This window comes from Plecotus auritus, assembly GCF_963455305.1.
Source record: "Plecotus auritus genome assembly, chromosome: 7".
In the NCBI taxonomy this organism is placed as follows: domain Eukaryota; kingdom Metazoa; phylum Chordata; class Mammalia; order Chiroptera; family Vespertilionidae; genus Plecotus; species Plecotus auritus.
This window is the reverse complement of record NC_137774.1, coordinates 90862509-90883880: the sequence shown is the minus strand read 5'-3', so window position 1 is coordinate 90883880 and position 21372 is coordinate 90862509. Positions and strand designations below refer to the sequence as shown.

Below are 21372 nucleotides of genomic sequence, written 5' to 3'. Positions count from 1 at the left end.
CACACCAGTCTCTCCTCTCCTCACTGGCTCTGTCTCCTCCCTGCAGGTGCTGGAGGGCTCGCCGGAGGTGGCCTTGGGGCAGGTTAGTATTGACACCCAAGCAAGATGCCCATTTGGGGCCAGAGCCAAGCCCAGAGAATCTGTCTGGTATGTGGGCCAGGCCAGCCCTGGGCGCTGGTGTGAGGGTGATGCTGAGACCACTTGCCCTAAGCAGCTGCCCAGGACACAAGGAAGTAACCACTGCATCCTGAGTGCTAGTATAATGCAGTGCCAAGAGGCTGCAGGGCCAGTGGAGCCCAGAGGAGTTGCTCAACTGGGCAGGGTTTCAGGAAGGCTTCCTGGAGGAGGGGGTGTGGAAGTTTGATCCCAAGCGATCCCGCAGTTTTGTCATTGATCCTGGTCCTGGGGGCAGAGGCCACTGCTTGGCATGGAAGTCCTGCAGAGAATAGGAGAGCCCTCTCAATGTGCCTCCTGGGCAGGGCTGGGTGGGTTCAGGACTTCACCCTATCCTCCCCTCTACAGGGCTCGGCGCCTTTCCCGGGGGCGCCTTCCCAGGGGCTCTCGTGCCTGGCGGAGCGGCTGGCGCTGCTGCAGCCTATAAAGCTGCTGCCAAGGCTGGTGAGTGTGACGGTTTGGGACATGCCATAGACCCTCTTGCCTCCGTGGGCTCTACACTTTGCAAAGAACATTTCCTGGGAGGCAGGCGGGATTCTCATCTCTAATTTACTGGGGCTCAGGGAGGCAACCAGTCTCCAAGTGAGGTGGTGGCATGATCAGATATCATCTCTGGGCTCTCCACATGCACCAGGTCCCTCTCACCTCCCACTGCTCCTGGCATGACTCCTCGCCTCTCCCACTCCTGGCTCTGTAGGTGCTGGGCTTGGCGGTGTTGGCGGGCTTGGTGGTGTCGGCGGGCTTGGTGGTGTCGGTGGCTTAGGAGTGTCTACAGGTATGGTGTCTAGCCCTGAGTTGCCCAGGTGAAGGCTGAAGGCTCGTGACCCCGACTCTGACACGGTCCCTTCCATGCCAGGTGCAGTGGTGCCTCAGCCCGGAGCAGGAGTCGGCGTCGGAGCTGCAGGGAAGCCTGGGAAAGTGCCGGGTCAGTGTGGAGTCCCTGGGGCTGGACAACAGGTTCAGGGAGGGGCTGAGGCCCTCACCTCTGTACTGGGTGGGACAGGTGGGGCCTGGCTGCAGCGGGGCAGGGAAGAGTGACCGGCCCAAAATGTGGGGCCCTGTTCAAAATGGGAAGAGGGACTCCAGCCCACTTTCTGGGCCCTTCTTCCAGGATCTTGGAACAAAAAGGGACCTCAGAGACAGGCTTGTGGCAGACATCAGGGGACAGATGGGGACACTGAGGCTCAGCATGGAGAGTCAGTGCAGAGGGCCCTTGGTGGTCACAGCGGAGCCAGGGTGGCCAGCGGAGCTTTGACTCCCCATCTGGTGCTCATTCCTCTGCACCAAGCCCTTGAGGAAGTGACTTCAGGTTAAACAAAGGCCTGCCTGAGTCCACACAGCAGGGAAGGAACATCTGGAAGCTGTTAGCCCAGAGGTGGGCTGGGCCGGCCATGTAAACAGGCTCCAGAAGACAAGATAAATCCATGCATAGAAGGGTTTGCAGATGACTTCTGAAACTCAGGGGAGGAAGGCTGTGGCCACAACACATGTCCCTGGCTGTCCTTGCCAGGCACTGGGGTGGCTGGTTTGTGAGCCTGGAGCTGTGGAGGGAAGGCCAGGGAGGGGTTGCTGGGGGCAAGGGTGCTGCTCATGGCTCCTCTGTCTTTTGGCCACAGGTGTGGGTCTACCAGGTGTATACCCAGGTGGAGTGCTCCCAGGCACAGGTAAAATCACAGAGAAGAAGGGGACCCTCCCTATAGTATGGAGACCATCTCCTGGCAGCCTTCTTGGTGGCCCCTCAACTCCCTGTAAGCTGAGGCCACCAGAGCATCAAAGCTCAGGCTAAGGGACACAGGGGCCCTGTCTTCTTTCCCCATGAAGGCCAGTCAGCTTCCCCTCATCCTACCAAGCTCTGACCCCAGGCCCTGACCCAGATCATTGCTACAGCCCGAGGTGGGCCCCTGGGGACACACCAAGTCCCCAGTGTAGCCAGCTGATTCCCAAAAGCCATGAGTCACCAGGGAGCCAGCCCAGAGCATCCGCCCTGTAGGAGACCCTCAGAGCTGCCCTCTCACCCTACTCTCCCTGCCAGGCCTGGCCACCCCACCCAACATGTGACCTCTTGAATTCCCCTAAAAGCCCAGACTTGGGCTGCTCTGGGAGATTTGCTGACAGTGTCCCTCCCTCTGTCCCAGGTGGCCCAGTCCCAGGGAGACAGGAGAGGTGGGAGGGCCAGACCCTGGCAAGTGTGGAGTTCCCAGCCACAGCAGATGGCTGTGTGCTTGGTTGTGGGCACAGGCTTCCCACTTCATGCTGGCTTTTACTGTCTGCCTTCTCTGGTAAGGGTGGACAGGGTGGCTGGAAATTCATCCCAGCTCAGAGACAAGGCCAGCTGAGGCACAAGGTCATATAGCTAGGAAATGGCATTAAAAGTCAGATCTTTCAAGTCAGACAGGGAAGAGAAGCCAGCACCAAACAGCCCCCATTCCACATAAGTTATGACATCACTGATAGTCAGTGCAGAAGGAGGTCAACTTCGTGACCCAGGGGTGGTGTGGGAGCCAGGTTGGGCCTTCTAGGCCTGCCTTCCCACCCTCACTGCCAGACCCCCTTTGCTCTCGCAGGAGCTCGGTTCCCAGGTGTAGGGGTGCTCCCTGGGGTTCCCACTGGAACAGGAGTCAAGGCCAAGGCCCCAGGTATGTGACCAGTGGGCTGGGGACCCATGGTGGGAATCTGTATCTACCCTCAGGCCCCTATGGAGGGGAGTAGGAGTGGGGCTGGGGAGCCTGGGCTCAGGGCCCTCTGGGTGGGCACCCCTGTGCTCCAGCCTTGGTACTGGTGGCTGAGATGAACAGAACACCTCTCAGAAATCCCAAGTGTGTGTGAGGCAGCATAAACCTGGAAATCTGGGCAGAATTGGCCACTATCCAGCCCTCTGTGCTGCCTGGCACCAGCCATAGGTGCCTCGGAGCCCTGCACCCATGGTGGACTACAGTGATGACGCCTTGTCATTGCAGGTGCAGGGGGAGCTTTTGCTGGAATCCCAGGTGAGACAAGGCGAGAATCCCCGGTGGGTGGGCAGGCCAGTAGGGTATCTAGCCAAGGAGAGGCACTCACCCTGGGAGGGGCTGGGCATTCAGAATCCCATCAGGCCTGTCCAATGTCCCTCATGCCCATTGCTCCAGGAGAGCAGAAGCCCTGGGTGGAAGAGGGAGAGGGACTGGCTCCAGACAAAGTGGTATCGATCACAGTTCTGCTTCCCCAGTCCAACCCCTCATGTATAGCAACCCACATGAGTCCAGAAAACCTACCATTCAGAGCCAAATGCTGCAAGGGCTGCAGGTCCCAACTGTGGCCCAAGCCCCAGGAGGGGGAGAGTTCTGCAGCTTTCTGTAGGCAATGGCCCAGCACTGGAAGGGCTCAGCTGATCTGTGACAGTAGGCAGGAATGCCCTCTGGGCAGGATGGTTTGTGGATGCAGTGGGGTTCATTCTATCTGAGCAGAAAGGGGGAGTGAGGCTGGAGGCTCAGCAGGAGCTGCTGGCTCAAGTTGCTAGGACCTGATTTTGTTCTCCTTGTTCTCACAGGAGTTGGACCCTTTGGGGGTCAGCAGCCTGGAGTCCCACTGGGGTACCCAATCAAGGCACCCAAGCTGCCAGGTAAGTCAGAAGGAGGATTCAAGAGGCACTTCTCACCAGGTCTCACCACTGAAGAGACATCTTGTGGGGGCACATTTTTGGTCACCAGTGTCTCTTGTGGGGGGTGTCAAGAAACCTGTGTACTGAACCCCACTTCTGGTCACCAGCAAAGAAAAGCATGGGGAAGCCATCCTGCAGGTGTTGGCCTCACTCACATGCACACCTGTACACACACACATGCACACACAGTCACAGAGACCACAGCCCTGATAGGAAACCATCGGTGTTGATGGTAAGAAACACTTATATCGTTGGAAAGACCCCTCTAACGTCACACAATGAGCCGTTTCTTGTTGGGGAAGAAAGTAAGGAAGCTACTCAGACTCTAGGGAGCTGGTGGGGTGCCCCCTCTCCCTCTTCCACCCAGGGCTTCTGCTCTCCTGAGAGCAACCGTGGGCTGCTCATGACCCTGGGGAGGGTCTCAGGCCTCAGCAGCTGTGGGAATAGATCTGTCCACCACAGTAGTGGGAGCCCAGCAAGGCATGGGGCTACTTTGGGGCAGCACCTGAGCCTACCCTCCCCTCCCCGCAGGTGGCTACGGACTGCCCTACAGCACGGGGAAACTGCCCTATGGTGAGTAAGGCCCTCCCAGACCAGTGGGCTTCCGACTTTCCAGATTCAGGGTCCTGGCAAGAGAGCTGCAGCCCCAGCCCAGGGCTGGGAGAGCACCCCTCTGGGGGGAGGGGGGGGAGGGGTGTCTTGGAAAGAGAATTCCCTAAGGAAGGAACATGGAACTTGGACTCAGACAGCTTGGTTCTCAAGCCTGGCCCTCACACTTGCGAGAACCGGCCTCTTCCCTGAGCCTTAGTGTTTTAGTCTGTACAGTGGGAGTTACCATCCCCCACACATCTTTGAATTTGTTTTAACTCTACTGGGGGCGACATGGTAGAGACTATGAATGGGTAGGGCAGGGGGGCAGCTGCAGTGAGATCTGCACGGATGCCCAGAGCCTCTCTGTTTTACAGGGTATGGGCCTGGAGGAGCAGCAGGTGCCGGGGCCAAGGCTGGGTACCCAACGGGGACAGGTAAGGAGCCAGCCAAAGGGGCACTGATCACCCTGGCTCCAGGGCTCTGGGGCTGGCTATGATCTGTCCAGAAATCAAGCCAGCTCACCTTGCACTCAGATCCCCGTCTGAGCCGGAAGAAGGATCCTGGGTGGGACCGCTCTATCAGCCTCTGATGGTTGTGATGCCCCCCACCTACACCCATATGTGAACAGGTGGTCCTCCTAGGGCTAGAATGGAGGTGTCTGGAGATGCAGGGCCACATTTTTCAGTCTCTCCCCTTCCCCTCCCCCAGGGGTTGGTCCCCAGGCTGCAGCAGCAGCAGCTAAAGCAGCAAAGTATGGTGAGTACCTCTGAAGTCCCTAGCTGCTAGCCCCAGCCTCGCAACCCCTCCATCCCTATTGTCACTGAGAGCCTGCCTCACAGATAACTAACCAAGGCAGCCCACCCGCCTTTGTCCAACTTTTTCAACCCCACTTATTCCTCCTTCCTTCCATCCATTCATCTACTCTTCCCTCCATCCCTCTCTCCATCATCCATCCATCCATCCCTTCATTCCTCCATCCATCCCTTCATTCCTCCATCCATCCCTTCATTCCTCCATCTATCCCTTCATTCCTCCATCCATTCACTCCTCCCTCCCTCCATTCTTTCATCCATCCATCCACCCACTCACCCATCTAAATATCCCTCACGCCCTCCCTCATTCCCTCACTCCCTCTACCTATCCATTCTAGAGACCAGGCAGGAACAGATAAGAGCTCTGCTGGAGGCTGGAAGGCACTGTTGTGGGCCTCGAGAAGAGGGAGATATTATTTCTACTGGGGGAAGGAAATCAGGAAGGCCTCTCAGAGAAAATGACATTTGATTGAGGCCTTAAAATATAGGTGGAGTTTGCCATGTGGTTAAAACAGGAAGAAGGAGCCCGTGCAGAGGGAATGGGTACTATGGTGGTTAGAATAAGCATTTTAAAAATTTAACAGTTTAGTATCAATTTAGTGTGTACTATAAAAATTTTAACTGGCTCCTCAAGCTCATGATCTTTTGGCTAGCAGACATGGCATGGCTTTCCCTGTGCCCATGCTGTGAGCAAAATGGGCATCTGTCCCCCTGTCCCAGGCAGTCCCAGTTCAGAGTCAGATCACTGAGGCTAAAGTCCTCACCTTCATCTCCAGTGCCAGGGGAGCCCTTCGTGTAGCCATAGTGGGACAGAAAACATCTGTCCACCAGCGAAGGGGGCGAAAATGTGGAGGGCAGCATGGAGCTGGAGACCTGCCCCTAGGAGGCCCGCCCCTAGGAGGCCCCATAGGCTCTCCCCCTAGGCCCCTAAGGGTGGAATGTGGGAGCAGGAGATTGGGACAGCAAGGGACTGCCAGACCCAGGCAGCCAGGCGCTTGGATTACAAACTTGGCCGAGCCTTTGGAACACAAGGAGAGGAAGCCTTGAACATTCCTACAGGGGCCCCTCTGGCCCAGGGAGTGGCCGCTTGTGGTTTCTCAGTATGTGGCAGTGATTAGAATGGGATTTGTCTGAAAACATACAAGTCCCTTAATGAGCGTGTTGAAACGGACACTTTGGGGGTGAGTCAATGAACAGTGGGATGGGGGCCTTCTCAAGCAGGCCCAGCCAGAGTTGCCTGGGCTTCATTCCCAGAGGAGACTGTGCAAGTTAAAATGCCAGCATCCAAGTGGCCTTCCTTCCCAGCCTCAGGAGGGGCCCTGGGAGCTACATCTGCACTGTCCCCATCCCCACAGGTGCTGGAGGAGCCGGAGTTCTCCCTGGTGTTGGTGTTGGAGGTGGCGGCATTCCTGGTGGGGCTGGTGGAATTCCTGGGATTGGAGGCATTGCAGGTAGTGTCTGTTCCAGCAGGGGGTGGGGGTGTCCTGGAGAAGGCTATGGGGAAAGGCCTCACCCTCTGTGGCTGTCTCTCTAGGGGTCGGGACTCCAGCTGCTGCTGCGAAGGCAGCTGCGAAGGCAGCTAAATATGGTGAGTGCCCTCAGGGGAGGAAGGCCCGGGACTCTGGCCTGCCCTCAGGCCCTTGGAGCCTGCCCAGGCCTCTACTAGGCCTTGGAGACCTCAGTTCTCTAAGGCTGAATGGACTTGGCCTTTGTCCATCTGTGGAAATCTCCCTTCCACCTCCCCAAACATGCCTGTCTGGCCACTCTGCCTGGCCCTGCCTGTTGTTCTTCACTGATTGGCCCAGCAATGGGGGACCCCTGTGGAGCATCTGGCTCCTCCCACCCTACTCCCAAGGCCAACCCACAGCTACTGCACCAACTGCCTGGGTGCTAGTGGTATGCTCTGAATTTGCTTTAGCCATAGACCAGTGGTTGGCAAACCTCGGCTCACGAGCCACATGCGGCTCCCGAGCCACGATTTGCCGCTCTGTTGACTAATGAGTTTGCCGACCACTGTCATATACTACCCTTTACCTCTTTGCACACAATATGCCACAATTGCCTAATCCTCACAGCTTCCAACTACATGGTAACATTTAGTCTAGTCCAGTGGTCGGCAAACTTATTAGTCAACAGAGAGGCAAACTGCGGCTCGCAGACCCAAACCCTTAGAACTCCAAAGGCAATGTCAGCCCACCTGGGATCCCGCACTCAGAACCTGCCACCCCCACAGCTCCCCAGAACCATGCCTTGGAGGCCCTTTAAGGTTCCCACAGGGTTTAGGCCAGAATAATTATTTTCTTCCATAGGAGCTGCTGGAGGCTTGGTACCTGGTGGCCCAGGAGTTGGAATCCCTGGTGTTGGAGTCCCTGGTGTTGGGGGAATCCCAGGTGTTGGGGGAGTCCCAGGTGTTGGGGTCCCAGGTGCTGGAATCCCAGGTGTTGGAGTGCCAGGTGTTGGAGTCCCAGGTATTGTGGGTAGACCAAGTGAGCTGGGCTGTGTGTGTGTATGTGTGTGTGTTGTAAGAGAGAAATATTGACACTATTGCCAAGACTTTTGAATTCTCCCTAACACTTCACCCATCTATCCTCTTCTCCCGTACCCTTGACCATGATTCATCTTCTCTCCCTTGGGCTATAACAAGCTCCTAACTAGTTATTGCCAGCATCATCTTCTCCAACTCACCTTATTGTCAGTGTGCTCCTGAGGGAAGGAGCTATGTCTTTTTCATCTCTATGTCCCCAGTCCTTAGCTGAGTAGATAGATGCTCAGTAAATGGTGGATAGATGGGTGGGTGGATGGATAGATGGATGAATGGGCAGATAGACAGCTGGGTATGTGGGTGAATGGTCATGTGGATAAGTAGAGGTTGATAGATAAGAGGATGAATGGACAGAAAAAGGATGAATGAATACATGAATGAATAGATATATGAGTAAAATGGTGGCTGAAGAGATGAATGGGTAGATGGAAAGACAGATGGAAAAGTAGATGAGGGACTAAATAAATGATTAGACTGATAAATGGTTGAGTGGGTGGATGGATGGATGGATGGATGAGCACATGGTTGGGTGAGCGGATGAATAGATGGGTAGGTGGGAGGCAAATGCAAAATAGATGGTTAGATATGTAAATAGATGAATGGGTAGATGAGTGAATAAATGGATGGATAGATGGGTTCATGGATGGACAGAGAGATAAGTGGTTGAGCAGTTGTATTGAAGTCTAAGGATAGAGAGGCAAATGGACAGACACCTGGGTAGGTAAGTGGGTGGGTGAATGAGTGGTTAAGTACACAGAGAGCTAGATAGAGATGTGACTGTGTAGATAGATAACTAAACATCCATTGGGTTGGCCTGATAGAAAGGAGATAGACTGGACAGATGGGTGGACAGTAGGATATATATTGACCATCTTTCCTCCATTCTCCCCTGATTATTTGTGCCCCCTTGGTCTCTCCAGGGGCTGTGTCACCAGCTGCAGCTGCTAAAGCAGCCGCCAAAGCAGCCAAATATGGTGAGTGTATTGATAGCTCTGCCCCACCCTGATCTGGCCAGAGAAAGGGGATGACTTGCCCAGGGTTACACAGCAGGTCACTGGCTGAGCTGGACCTGTTGGGCCCCAGGATGAGGCCATGAGGCTGAGTGAGAGGACAGTCCTGTTATGGCAGTGGGGACAGTGTCCCTGCCCCTCCCCACTCTAGACAGTGCCCCTCTCAGAGGAGCCCAAGCTTGGCTGGGGAAGTGGGACCTGCCTATCCATAACCAACAACAAGGCCCTATCCCAATCGAAGAAGAGATAGGTTGCAAAAATGCTGGGGGAGGGTTTCAATAAAGGTTTCCTGGAAAAGGCTGGTGGAGGCCCAGGAATTCTATGGTTTCCTGTCCTTCAAGGACCAGACTTGAGGGGGGCTTGCTCCTCCTTTCCTAGTCCACCAGCACCCCCAGGGCCCTCGCAGCCTCACTCACTGATATCCTTTTCTATCCATTCTCCTCTCTTCACAGGGGGCAGAGCTGGAGTGGGAGTTGGAGGTGTTCCCACTTTCGGGGTTGGTGCTGGGGGCTTTCCGGGATTCGGTGGTCTTGGAGCTGGAGTCGGAGGTGTCCCCGGAGGCATCCCTGGAGCTGTCCCTGGAGCTGGCATTTCCCGTGAGCCCTAGTTCCATCTGGGGAAACAGGGAGAAGGCATGGGGGTTTCTCTTCTGTAGAGCTCGAGGGGGTGGGGGAGTGTTGATTGGGCTGCATGTGCTCAGGGAGAAGTTGGGGAAAGTGCAGGGAGGGCCTGCAGCGCCGTTCAGGGTAGGAGAGTGTCAGCACAGACCCACTGAGATCCAGCAAGGTTTCTGAGGGTCTCTCCCTCTCTCATTCCGCCACAGCTGCAGCCCAGGCAGCCGCCGCCAAGGCCGCTAAGTATGGTAAGTGCCCTGGCCCTGCCTTCCCCCATGCCCAGGGCAGTGTCCTTCCCTCCTGGGCAGCGCCTTCCCCTCCTCTCAGAGACTGGACCCCAGCCCTGCTCTGCCCTGGGGCCCAGGCTCTGAGCTCAGAGCAGTTATCCAGCATGAGGACAGAGCAAGCTTGCGCTCAGGCCTCCAGGGCCGAAATGGCCTGGGCCAAGATCGGAAGCCCCTGACCCCATCTTCCAAAGCCACACGGAACTTTCCTGCCCTTTTCAATTGCCTTACTAGGGTTACTGGTGCCCAGCTTATCACCCCACCCCAAACCAGCGAGTTGAAGGTGCTCACCGCAGCCATTCTGTTCCCCACCCCACCTTCGCCCTCTGCTCCCTCCAGGAGGGGAGCTTCGAGGGGCAGCGCTGATGCTCTTTACTACTCTAGGTGCCGGAGGAGCAGGAGGCCTGGGAGGGCTGGTGCCAGGTGCCAGAGGCATTGTGCCAGGTGTGCCGGGCACTGGAGGGGTGCCAGGTGAGCTGTGCCCCCAGCCCAGAGATGGGTTTGGTTTGCCTCGTGGAAGGGGCCCTAGAGTTGACCCAGGTCAAGTGCACCATTTTATAGACGGCAAGACCAAGCCCAGAGATGGGGAGGAGGAAAAGCAATGCCCCCTAGTTTGGAGGGAAGGCCTTTTATGGGATTCCAGTCTGCTGAACAAACCTGGCAAGTCCCTCCCTCGGGGATGCCAGCCGGCTGGGTGCTGGAGCTCTGGCCTGTCAGGGCCGGGCGGCCTCACACACTTTAGGGTCCTTCCTGTTCCTGATCAGGTGGAAGGGCCTATGTCACCCTTTGGTTCCCCTGCACTCTTCCTCCTCCACCAATTAGAGGCCAAAGGGAAGAAATTAAGAGTTACAATGAGATTAAGTTACAACCTTTCTTGTTTTATTTCCCCCCACAGATTTCTATTTTCCTTCTTTCTGGGAGAAAATTCCCCTTTTGAGTTCCTCTCAAAAATAAGACATTTCCTCCAATAGTTTTAAAAATTAACATGGCCTTTAGCAGGAAGCTTCATAAATCCTTTAACAGACGTTTGGAGACGATCTAGGCCTTGGCCAGTCACAGCTTTAGGCTCCCGCCACCATAGTCCGAGCTAGACTATCACAGTCCCTGAGCTGCTTGCAGGGAAGGGACATGCCCAGGGCGGCTAGTGGGCCATCCTCACAACAGGCCTGGAGCCCCTCCTTCTCTGGCTCCAGTGTAAGGAGGCAGCACAGAGCACAGAGAGGGTCTTCTGGAGGCATCCCTGGAGCTGTGGGGGGTGGGAGAGAGTGAGGAGGGGTGCAGGGAGTCCCTCCCCAACCCCCTCTCTTTACCTCTCCAGGAGCTGGAACCCCAGCAGCTGCAGCCGCCAAAGCAGCCGCCAAAGCTGCTCAATATGGTATGTGTCCCACCCCAATTCTGTTCCCTGTGCTCATCCTATCGCCCCGCTCTCCTGTCCTCTGCTCTGGGGTCTGGCAGCCCCCTCAGTGGTCACATTCTCACTGTGGGCCTTTTGACCCATCTGACCACTTTCAGGTGTGGGTAAAGTCTCTGATTAGGAAAGCAAAGTGAGAACAGGCCCTGGTGAGACCCCAGAACCAACCTCCGCACCCTTCCCAAAGCCCCTACTGCCCCCAAGTCTAGCTGGGGCCCACCCCCATTCTGGACCTCAAGCTGGGTTCCTCTGGGTTCCCACCACCCTCCGTGGCAGTATTTCTTGCTCCCTGACAAGGTTCTCCATTTCTCAATAGATCTGAGGGCCACCCTGGCAGCCCCAAGCACCCACACCTTCCTGAACATAGCCAATGGCAGTAGCCGCACCTTCAAGCTTAAATGTCTACCAGGCCTGGGCCAGGCATCTACGCGCCTTGGCTTTAGGGACCTGTGGGCAGCAAAATTCAGATCAGAAAACCTAGAGTTGTCTAGGCTAAAGAAATCTTAATTTTAGGTCCACTGACCCCCCCCAAACTCACATATGACCAACAACCCCTTTTAGATAAAGCTGCCATTCCCTGAAGCAATCCTTACAGCAACTTTATGAAGTTGGTAGCATCATTCCCATTTTAGAGATGTGAAAACTGAGGTTCTCAGAGCTTAAGTAACTTGCTCACAGTCACACAGCTAAATGGTGGCTGAACTTTGAACCCATGTCTGCCTGTCTTGTAGAGCACCCTTGACTACATAACTCTGCTTCCACCACCCTCAGAGGTCTCAAACAGGTCCTTGTCCCTCCAAAGGTTAAGAACTCCCGACCCTACACAAGCCTCATATTAGGGATGAGGAAGCTGAGACGCATACAGAGAAAATAACTTGTGCAGGGTCACACAGCAATCCTGTGCCCTAGCGGGGATGAAAGCCCAAGGCTCCTGATTCCCAGCGCGCTGCTCTTTCCATTGGCTTCTGTCCTCCTTGGTCGAGACTGGGTTAAGGATGAGTTCTTCTCACTCTTGTAGGGTTAGGCCCTGGTGCTGGCGGGGTTCCCGGCCTTGGCATTGGCCCCGGTGCTGGCGGGGTTCCTGGTCTTGGCATTGGCCCTGGCGGTGTTATAGGTAAGTTGTGTAAGAAAGTGGGCCTGAGGAGCCTCTGAATCCTCCATGGCGGACACCCTGAAGCTCCCTCCCTCTCCATCCAGGAGCAGGGATCCCGGGTGCAGGCAAATCTGCTGCTCAGTTGGCCGCCAAAGCCCAGCTCCGTGAGTGCCCTGCCTGGCTTTCCCTCCTCATCCCTCCAAGTGCAGGCTGGCCCAGCATGACCCAGGCGGGAGCTGGGCCCCACAATATGCAGGCTCTCAGGCCCACTGCAGGCTGGGAGGTCCCCAAAGCAGCAGGCAAGGGGTTGGAAAAGCAGATTTAGCAAAGGAGAGACCCAGGTTCCAATTCTGGGCCCCACAGCCGAGTGACCTCTGAGTTTCCTGTCCCCATGCATGACTTGTGGGTGCTGGTGGCACCTGCTGCAGAAGGTTGTTGGGAGAATTAAATGAGTTCATCCAAGAGGGAAGAGTGGAGGTTGGGCTGGAAAGGAAAGCGGTGTAGTGAGTGTGCAGCCCTGAATGCCAGCTGGGGGAGGGGCTGGACTTGGTGGTCAGCGGGAGTTCTAGGAAGCCCATGCTGGTGTCAGCATAGAGGGTGGATTAAGGGATTAAGGGTCTGGCCCCTTCTCTTGGGGCCTGTCTTGGCTCCCTGGGTAGGACACCCCACAGGGGCATGCTTCCTGCCTGCTGTCGCTATCCCACTGCCCATCTTTCCCAGGGGCTGCCGCTGGCCTTCCTGCTGGCGTTCCAGGATTTGGAGCTGGTGCTGGTGTTCCAGGATTTGGTGCTGGTGTTCCCGGATTTGGAGCTGGTGCTGGTGTTCCCGGATTTGGGGCTGGTGCTGGTGTTCCTGGCTTTGGGGCAGGTGCAGGTGAGAGGCCTTCTAGCCTGGGCAGAAATGACCCCTGAGCTCAGAGAAGGGAGACCTCTCCCTCCCAGCACCTCATCTAAGGGCTCATAGTGAATTCCCCATTAGGTTCTCCTGAGCAGTCAGATGACGAGGGTAACAGATGGCGGCAGGCCAGGCAAGGAAGCCCCAGGCTGTATGGGTGGGCCCACCTGGCTCGCCCTCAGCAGTATGCTGTGGCCACTAGGTGCTCCAGTTTTTCACCTGGTGGTTACTGAGCCTGAAGGGGCTGGGAGGGGCAGATGGAAGGAGGAGGCAGTCCAGCCCTCAAGTGCTCCCAGACCAGTCTGGCAGAGACATGGTTAGTGACTGGAGTTCTACCCCGGGCAGGGTGAGCTCCTGGCTGGGGAGCCACCGCTTCAGGGCTTTGAGAGGAGCAAAGAAGGCCAAGGAAGGCAGGGAGGGCTCCCAGGAGGAAGCAGTACCCCCCAGCACAGAGCTCAGCTGCTGACCACCCTACATTTTCTTTTTCTTTTTTCTTCAGGACCTGGATCCTTGGCTGCTGCTAAAGCAGCCAAATATGGTGAGTGTCCCCACACTGCCCACCATGGCTGGTTCTACTGCTGCCCCACCGTCCCTGATGCACTGGCCACCCATCTCCCCTCCGCTGGGCCGGGCCCCATGCCCGGCGCCTACAGCACAGGGCTGGGATAGTCAGGATGGAAAAAGGCAGTTTCTAGGACACATTCATGACAGCTTAGCAGACCTGGCGCCTGCCCACGAAATGCCTATCGAGCCTTCAGCCCTGGGACAACCCAAGAGGCCCCTCGCATTTCCAGCCTCTCTGGGAGCAATTCCGCCTTGGTGAAAACCATGGTCCCCATGGTTCCCCTCTGGCCCTCAGTTTTGTGGGCCCAGGGCAGGGTTGCTGTCAGCTAGGCAGCTTCTGCCTCCTGGACAGCAGAGCCCCGGCCCCCCCGCCCACCTCCCAGTCAGCATGATTGCGCCTGCCACGAGCCACGAGGACGTGGCAGACATGCCTGCCCCTCCACTTGGCGCTCAGCAGCCCTGGCTGGCCAGACCCACACTGTCTGTGGCCCCTGAATTCTTGGCCTTCTGAGAGCCAGGCCAGGGCCTCTGCCAGGGAAACACCAACCAGCCCGGCCAGTCCACTTGGGGCCAGTTTCCACCTCGGAAAATCCCGGTTTCCTCAGTCCCACCCCTGGCGGGCCTGGTGACCCACAGGCCTTCTCCTGTTCCTTGCTGGCTGCTCTGCCTGCCTGGGTCTAGCACATTTTGCCAGGGAAACAAAGCAGTTAAGGGGACAGGCTCCAAAGCCACTTCCTGCCTCTGGGACCTTGAGCATATTGCTTAACCTCTGCTGTGTCTCAATGTTCTCATCTGCAAAATGGGGATGACAGTAGCACCCACCTTTCCTGTTGCGATGAATAATAAGCAGGCGAATCTGTGAGAAGCACTGAGAACTGTGGAACTCCTGCTGCTGCTATTCGTAGCAGCTCTGCTCTGGACAACAGTTCAAAACTCAGAGTACATTCCCCAACGGTGTGCTCTTTTGCTCTCCAAACACGGTAGGGTGAGTAGAGTAAGGATCATCATCTCCTTTAGGGAGAGGTGACAGCTCAGAGAGGTGACAGCTCTAATGAGTGGAGAAAGCAGGATTGGAACCCAGGGCTGTCAGTACCTGAGACTACTCTTCCCTGCTTGGCAGCTTGTGGCCACCTGTGGCTCCAGTGCTAGCCCAAAGGGATGGAGAAAAGATTGGCAGGCCAAGGCTCAAGGAAGCTTGCTCTTTTCTTTTTTAATAGAATTTTATTGATTTCAGAGAAGAAGGGAGAGGGAGAGAAAGATAAAAACATCAATGATGAGAATCATCAATTAGCTGCCTCCTGCACGGCCCCTACTGGGGACCGAGCCCACAACCTGGGCATGTGCCCCAACCAGGAATCAAACCGTGACCTCTCAGTTCATAGGTCGACACTCAACCACTGAGCTACACTGGCCGGGCAAGGAAGCTCACTCTTGACTGATTGGTCAGGGACACAGGCCAGGTGTCTGGGAATGGACTTCTGTCCAGTGCCCCTTCCACTGGGTCACATGGCCTCGACCACTTGTCTGCTTGCCTAATGCTCCTGGGTCAGGGAGACCCTGTCCTTCAGAAATGGGGGATTGACTCTCTGCCCCTCTCCTCAGGAGCAGGCGGGCCTGGGGGCCTTGGAGGGGTTGGAGGTCTTGGTGGAGCAGGTGTCCCAGGTGGTGTGGCAGGTGAGTTGAAACCCCAGGACGGGCTGGGCAGGGAGGGAGACTGACCCGTGGAGAATTGCTCCCTGAGCTCCCTCTGTGTCCTCAGGAGCTGGACCTGCTGCTGCGGCTGCTGCCGCCAAGGCTGCTGCCAAAGCTGGCCAATATGGTGAGCACTGTGTAGAGGTGGGGGCTGCCAATATTCCCCAGGGTTTTGGGGGCCTCAGACCATGCACCATGGAGCACTATTCCCTGACCTGCCCCTGAGGCCCAGCCCACCTCCTGGCCCCACAGCATCCACAAAGGCTCTGGAAGCTCAGGCTTCACCTGGGTACTGGGATGAAAACTTCAGCTCTTCACAGACGAGCAGCAGGGGTCTCACCAATGGGGTTTTAACACCCAGCTCTCTCCACAGGCCTCGGGGGAGCCGGTGGACTCGGAGCTGGAGGGCTCGGAGCTGGTGGGCTTGGAGCTGGAGGACTGGGACTTGGAGGGCTTGGGGCTGGGGCCTTTGGAGGTAAGAGGCTGCCTAGAATCTATTAGTTTAGTGTAGTGTGTGTGTGTGTGAGAGAGAGAGAGAGAGAGAGAGAGAGAGAGAGAGAGAGAAACATTCCTTTCCATTTGCCACATCTTGCTCAAGTTGTCACCTCTGTGCCCACCCCAACCCCACTTCATCTGCCTCTCAGGGCTGTGGTGGGCCTGCCCTTTCTCTGGGTTCCTCCAGCATTTAGAGGGGCCTGAGCAAGCAGGAGCTAGGGCTGCTTCTTGCAGCTGGGATCCAACCCTCTCCCTCTCCCTCTCCTCTCCTTCCACCTCCATGACCACATCAAGTGGGAGTTCATTAGGACAGTGATGGTTACGCCCATTTTCTGGGGAAGAAAACCAAAGCTTGGATGGAATTACTTTTCCAAAGTCTCTGCCATCCTGGCCGGCCTTGTGTTGACATGTCACTCTTTCTTGCGTCATCATTGTATCTCCCTGCCTAAACCCGCCTGAAATCTCTTCCTGTGTGCACAGCAAGACTAGACACACAGTAGGCGCTTAATAAAGACTTTCGGAAAGATGGATCAAGAAGGGGTGGAGGGATGGTGGAAGGATGAGTTGGTGGGCAAATGGTAAACAGTGAACAGGTCAGAAGGGGGACATGACTGGGAGGGAAGGGATATTTCTGAGCTCTCATGTACCCCATCTCCCCAGGTGTGTCCCCAGCTGCAGCTGCTAAAGCAGCCAAATATGGTGAGTGGCTCCCTGCTGCCCTCCTCCTGCCCAGGACTATAGGCTGCTAATACTCCCCATCCTGACCATCCCATCTCACCCACCTCAGGCCTCAATCCTGCTCAGTCCTAACAGCCTGTCTGGGATCTCCCTGACCCCAGAACCCAGAGGGGAGGCTCATGACTCCAGACTGTACCTTGTCACAAACCCCATCTGCCCTCTTCTCAGGTGCCGCTGGCCTTGGAGGTGTCCTAGGAGCTGGCAGGCCATTCCCAGGTGGAGGTAAGGCCTTCTCTGCTGTGAAATCCTCAGCTCTGCCGGGCTAGCAGGGGAAACCCTGGGGCTGCAGCTAGCACAGGAACACGAGGGAGAGGGGACACGGGAGAGGACACAGTCCAGGAAAGGAAACACCCTGGGCAGAGGGCAGGCCTCGGTGTCAGGGGCACCGTGGGCCTTGGGCACCAGGCAGGCAAGCTGAGGCAATGGGGCCCCACACTAGGATGCCAGGCAGGGACAAGGTTTGTGAAGAAAGCCATGAAGAAGGGGAGGGGGAGTAGTGGGCAGAGAGAAAGAGGGGACGAGGCCGGAGTGGGTCCTGCCCCATGCCAACCCCAAGTCCCTCCTGCAGGAGTTGCAAGACCTGGCTTCGGATTGTCTCCTATTTTCCCAGGTATGCCCCGGCTTCCTACCCTGTGCCCTGTGCTGCAGCTCTGGCCCCAACCTTACCCCTCCTCGGCTTCATCTCCTGCTCAGGAGGGCTAGGTCAAGCCCCAGGATGGGTCCCATATCCTCAGGTTACACCACGCTGGGCTCCCCTTTATTCTTCTCTTCCTCCCTTGCAAGGCCAGGGAGCATCAGCTTTTCTAAAACACCATGTTCCAGATAGGGTAAACTGAGGTTCACAGAGTACCAGGGACTTACCCAAGGTCACTCAGTGAGTGAGGCAGAGCCAGGGCTCCCAAGCCCAGAACCTGGCCCCTCTCAAGTGAGGTCCACGCTGCCAGGAGGCCTTGGCAATTCCCAGAAGTGGCACACTCACCACCCCTCTCCTGTGTTGCAGGTGGCGGAGCTGGAGCCGGGGGCCTGGGAGTTGGTGGTGAGTCTACTAGAAGGAGGGGTCCCACTTCAAGCAATGCTCTGAGCTCCTTTACTGGGGTGGGGTTGGGGAGGAAGAGTCCTGTTGAGGGAGTGGCTAGTATGACCAAAACCCTTGGCTGGGCCACTGGTATGGGGGCTTGAGGAGAATCACAGAAGCTGACAGTTCAGCCCTGGGGTGTGGGGATAGGAGGCAAGGATTCTGATTCCTAGAGCTCCCAGCCTGGCCCTTGTCTAGGTACCAGGACTGAGACAGGGACCTGGGTCACCCTGCAGCTTGGGGTCTAAGTGGTGAAACTGACAAGCTCCCGTAGAAAAAGAAAGAAACTGTAAGGGAAGAGCAAGGTCCATCAAGCAGGTAGCCAGGGGGTCAAAACCTCTCTGATACCAGCATGTTAGCTGGCAAGGCTGGGGTCTGGCTATGGTGAGGGGAGCACCCGCCAAGCTGCTCAGACCTCTATATGCAGGATATGATCTGAAAGGCCTTCAGAACCTGCTGTGATAGGATCGAGGCCCCATATGGTGGGGGTTCTGAAATAGGCGGGAAAGCCTGGTCCCCTCCCCAATCCCTACCTCTCCTTCCACAGGCAAACCTCCCAAGCCCTACGGAGGTGCCCTGGGAGCTCTAGGATACCCAGGTGAGTAGAGCCCGCACCCCCGGAAGAGAGTATGGAGGGAGGGGCAGAGATGGAGGCAGAGGCTGGGGCCCATCAGTCTGGGAGAAGGGGGAGCACCATTGGACTAACGTGGCAGCAGTGGGGAGGCTGGAGGAGCTGCACACCTCACTCATCCCTTCTTCTGCCTCCAGCACAGATGGTCAGAGCTGGGAGTAGGCCCAGGACCCTCCATACTCACCCAGCCTGGCCTGGCCTAGCAGTCCCTGCCTCCCTGCTGCCCACACGCTCCCCCCCCCTCCCCCACACCTTCAGGAAGGAGCCAAGAGAATGAGAAGGGGCGGGGGGGGGGGGGCGCGAGGAAGAACTCAGAGGAGCAGACACAGAGGGAGAAAATGGATGAGATGATGGGAGCCATAGGGTTAGGGAAATCTGAAGGGTGGGCAGGGGGACCCAAGGTGCCCAGGCTGGGCAGAGTGGGCAGAGGCCACTACCTGGCACTGAACCACACCCTTGCTCAAAATGCATACATGCTTCTGGAAGTGTGTGGGTTGGGTCCTGATCACCACCACCTCCCGAGCTCCTCCCAACAATGCCCAAGGGAGACCCAAAGGAGCCGCAGCTCCACCCCTCTAGTTGCTCAGACTGGATTCCCTTCCACCCCCACCTGCTTCCCGCTGCACAGATGAGGCAGCTGAGGCAAGGCCAGGGCTGGGAGAGGCTGAGGCAAGACCAGCCTGACCTTTCCAGGGTGCCTAGTGATGCCTGTGGCCATACCCCATTGCTTGCCAAACACCCTGGATCAGCTTCGCACAGATGCCTGTCCCTGCCCCACTTGGCTTCTCATGGCCACCAGGTGGCGATAACAAGCCATGTCTATCTCCCACAGGGGTAGGAACTACTCCAGGCCCTCCAACCAGAAAATGGTGCCTGATGATTAGAAACAAGGTTTACTAATCAGACCCTCCCCACGAGAGGGTAGGCGTCCTGGGGTCCAGTCCCAAGTTAGCCACTGACTGTGGATGAGTAAGGATCTCACTCTCTCTGGTCCTCAGTTTACTTATTTGAGGCATGTTTATCACACTATCTCCCTTGTTGGGGGGTGCTCTGAGTCCCTCACTAAAGGCTTCCCAGATGTAGTGGATTCAGAGTATAGAGACCTTGCCCAGGCCAGTCCTTCCCAGACCTGGACCCATGGCCTGGCCTCTTCCCTTCCCTGAGACTTGGTTTCATCAACCACATCTTGAGCCCTGGTCCCACCCACCTGTCCAGTGGGAGTTTGTACAATGAGAGTTAGGCCTGGGGTGGAGCCCAGGCTTCTGGAGGCTTCTTGGAGCCTCTGTTCCCCATTGTGATGATGCTGGACTTGGTCAGTGGGCAGTGGCTTGAGCAGCAATGGGGAGGGGCCAGACTAACCTTGTGTGTGTCCCCTCCCTCCCAGGTGGAGCCTGCCTGGGGAAATCCTGTGGCCGGAAGAGAAAGTGAGCTTCCCAGGACCCCTGACTCACGACCTCATCAACGTTGGTGCTACTGCTTGGTGGAGAATGTAAACCCTTTGTGACCCACCCCTCTACGCCCCTCCTAAGTCCCCACCTCTGGAGGGGACAGGGCTGGCCGGGCGGACTTGGAAATCCACAGGACAAGAAAACAAGAGAACGGTGGCCAAGTGGGCCCTGGGAAGTCCCTACTTCAGCGGCGAGGGGTGGGTGGGCTTGGCCCCCTGCCCCCACCCCCTTCCCACCCAGGAGCTCCCCCTCCATACACTCTCCATCTCCAGGGGAACTTGGTGCTAAGTGCTGGTGCTTTCATCTTCCCTGGGAGGGAGGAGGGAAGGGCAGCCCCTCTGGAAGTCCCCTCCCTGGGGCTCCTCTGAAAATGGTGCAGACACTTCCTGGGCAGTCCCACCTCCCCTTGCCCACCAGGACCCACCCCTGGCTGCGGTCCAGTTGGTACCCAAGCATCACAAACCTCAAGCTGGATTCGGTCACACCATCTCTTGGCCCCGTTGGCCCCCTTTTCCTCCACCAATCACTATTCCCCATATCTGGGGCACCTCAGATCAGAAGAACGCCAATGGGAATAGCTCTCTTTCTCTTGTGGAATTCATCCGCCCATCTGTCCATCCATCCATCCATCCATCCATCCATCCATCCTTGCCCTCAGTTGTCCGTCCAACTGGCACCACTAGCTGGCTGGGCACCCCAACCACCAACCTGGTTAACCTGTCATGGCAGCATGTGCCCTGCCTTTGCCCCACCACACACACCCCTACAAAAGGGTCCAGGGTGTGAGGGGCTGTGCCAGCTGGGGCAGCAGGAATCTCCTCCCTAACCTGGGTCCCCCCACGCAGTACTGTATCCCCCATCCCTCCCTCGAGCCACTGTACTTCACAGCATCTCCCACCTCTGCCCCTCCCATCTCTTTGTGTCTCGCTGTGATAGATCAATAAATATTTTATTTTTTGTCCTGGATATTTGGGGATTATTTTTGATTGTTGATGTTTTCTCTTGATTTTATTTTTGTGATTAATTGAAAAAAAATTTTTTTTTCTGATCTGGGGAGCTATATCCCCAGAAGAAAATTCATTTTAATCACTTTGGTATAACTCTGGATGAAACACACATTTTTTAAAATAAGAAAAGAGGATTAACTGCTTCAAAAAAGACTAATAAATGAAAATATTTTAAAGGAAACTGTGTCTTGGCCTCCTTTGTAATCCCCTTGTCTGCCGTCAGCTCCTAGCCCAGGTGGGGAACAGGGCTCAACCTTGGGAAACCTCCACTGTTCAATGTGTATTTGGGGGGCTGTCCACCAGAATCCCCTGCTGTTGGCTTCTGAGGTATGATCCTTCTCCAAGTTCGGATTGTCCTTTAACAATTAAAACCCATTTGTAAGGGAAACAGGGCCAGCCAGTCCTCCCCTCAACACGCCCCCCCCCCACCCAACACACACACACACCTGCCCACAGTGGGTCTCCTCTGGAGATGGGCTCACCTACCCAGCCACACCGTCCCCAGCCCTTGCCCCATAGAACTAAGATGAGCACAGGGACTGGTGGCGGCCTCTGAGCACTGAGGGTGCAGCTGGAGGGGAGGAGTAAACAAAAGTGACCCTTCTATCCAGACCAAACCCTTGGCCTTGGTGAACAGCAGTACAGAAAGGAGAAAATGGC

The 21372-nt window shown here is 56.4% G+C and overlaps 1 protein-coding gene across 2 annotated transcripts in view; it reads left to right on the top strand.

Annotated features, from left to right (window-relative positions):
- The window catches only part of ELN (elastin), a 32143-nt gene extending 11253 nt beyond the window's left edge, over nt 1–20890 (top strand). Inside the window, exons 6-37 of one of the 2 annotated variants that reach the window (XM_080677993.1) lie at nt 47–82; nt 523–618; nt 872–949; nt 1031–1099; nt 1791–1838; nt 2739–2810; nt 3132–3161; nt 3701–3772; nt 4343–4384; nt 4777–4836; nt 5111–5158; nt 6570–6665; nt 6749–6802; nt 7524–7682; nt 8677–8730; nt 9219–9362; nt 9590–9628; nt 10049–10135; nt 10983–11039; nt 12094–12189; nt 12273–12332; nt 12889–13041; nt 13562–13600; nt 15229–15300; nt 15386–15445; nt 15692–15793; nt 16474–16512; nt 16720–16773; nt 17120–17161; nt 17552–17587; nt 18174–18224; nt 19642–20890. In XM_080677993.1, coding sequence (XP_080534119.1) covers nt 47–82; nt 523–618; nt 872–949; nt 1031–1099; nt 1791–1838; nt 2739–2810; nt 3132–3161; nt 3701–3772; nt 4343–4384; nt 4777–4836; nt 5111–5158; nt 6570–6665; nt 6749–6802; nt 7524–7682; nt 8677–8730; nt 9219–9362; nt 9590–9628; nt 10049–10135; nt 10983–11039; nt 12094–12189; nt 12273–12332; nt 12889–13041; nt 13562–13600; nt 15229–15300; nt 15386–15445; nt 15692–15793; nt 16474–16512; nt 16720–16773; nt 17120–17161; nt 17552–17587; nt 18174–18224; nt 19642–19685 — 2189 coding nt within the window. In that variant the 3' untranslated portion in view covers nt 19686–20890. The remainder of the gene's footprint in view (nt 1–46; nt 83–522; nt 619–871; nt 950–1030; nt 1100–1790; nt 1839–2738; nt 2811–3131; nt 3162–3700; nt 3773–4342; nt 4385–4776; nt 4837–5110; nt 5159–6569; nt 6666–6748; nt 6803–7523; nt 7683–8676; nt 8731–9218; nt 9363–9589; nt 9629–10048; nt 10136–10982; nt 11040–12093; nt 12190–12272; nt 12333–12888; nt 13042–13561; nt 13601–15228; nt 15301–15385; nt 15446–15691; nt 15794–16473; nt 16513–16719; nt 16774–17119; nt 17162–17551; nt 17588–18173; nt 18225–19641) is intronic. The other variant, XM_080677994.1, reaches the window with a different exon arrangement.
- Nucleotides 20891–21372: the final 482 nt, after the last annotated feature.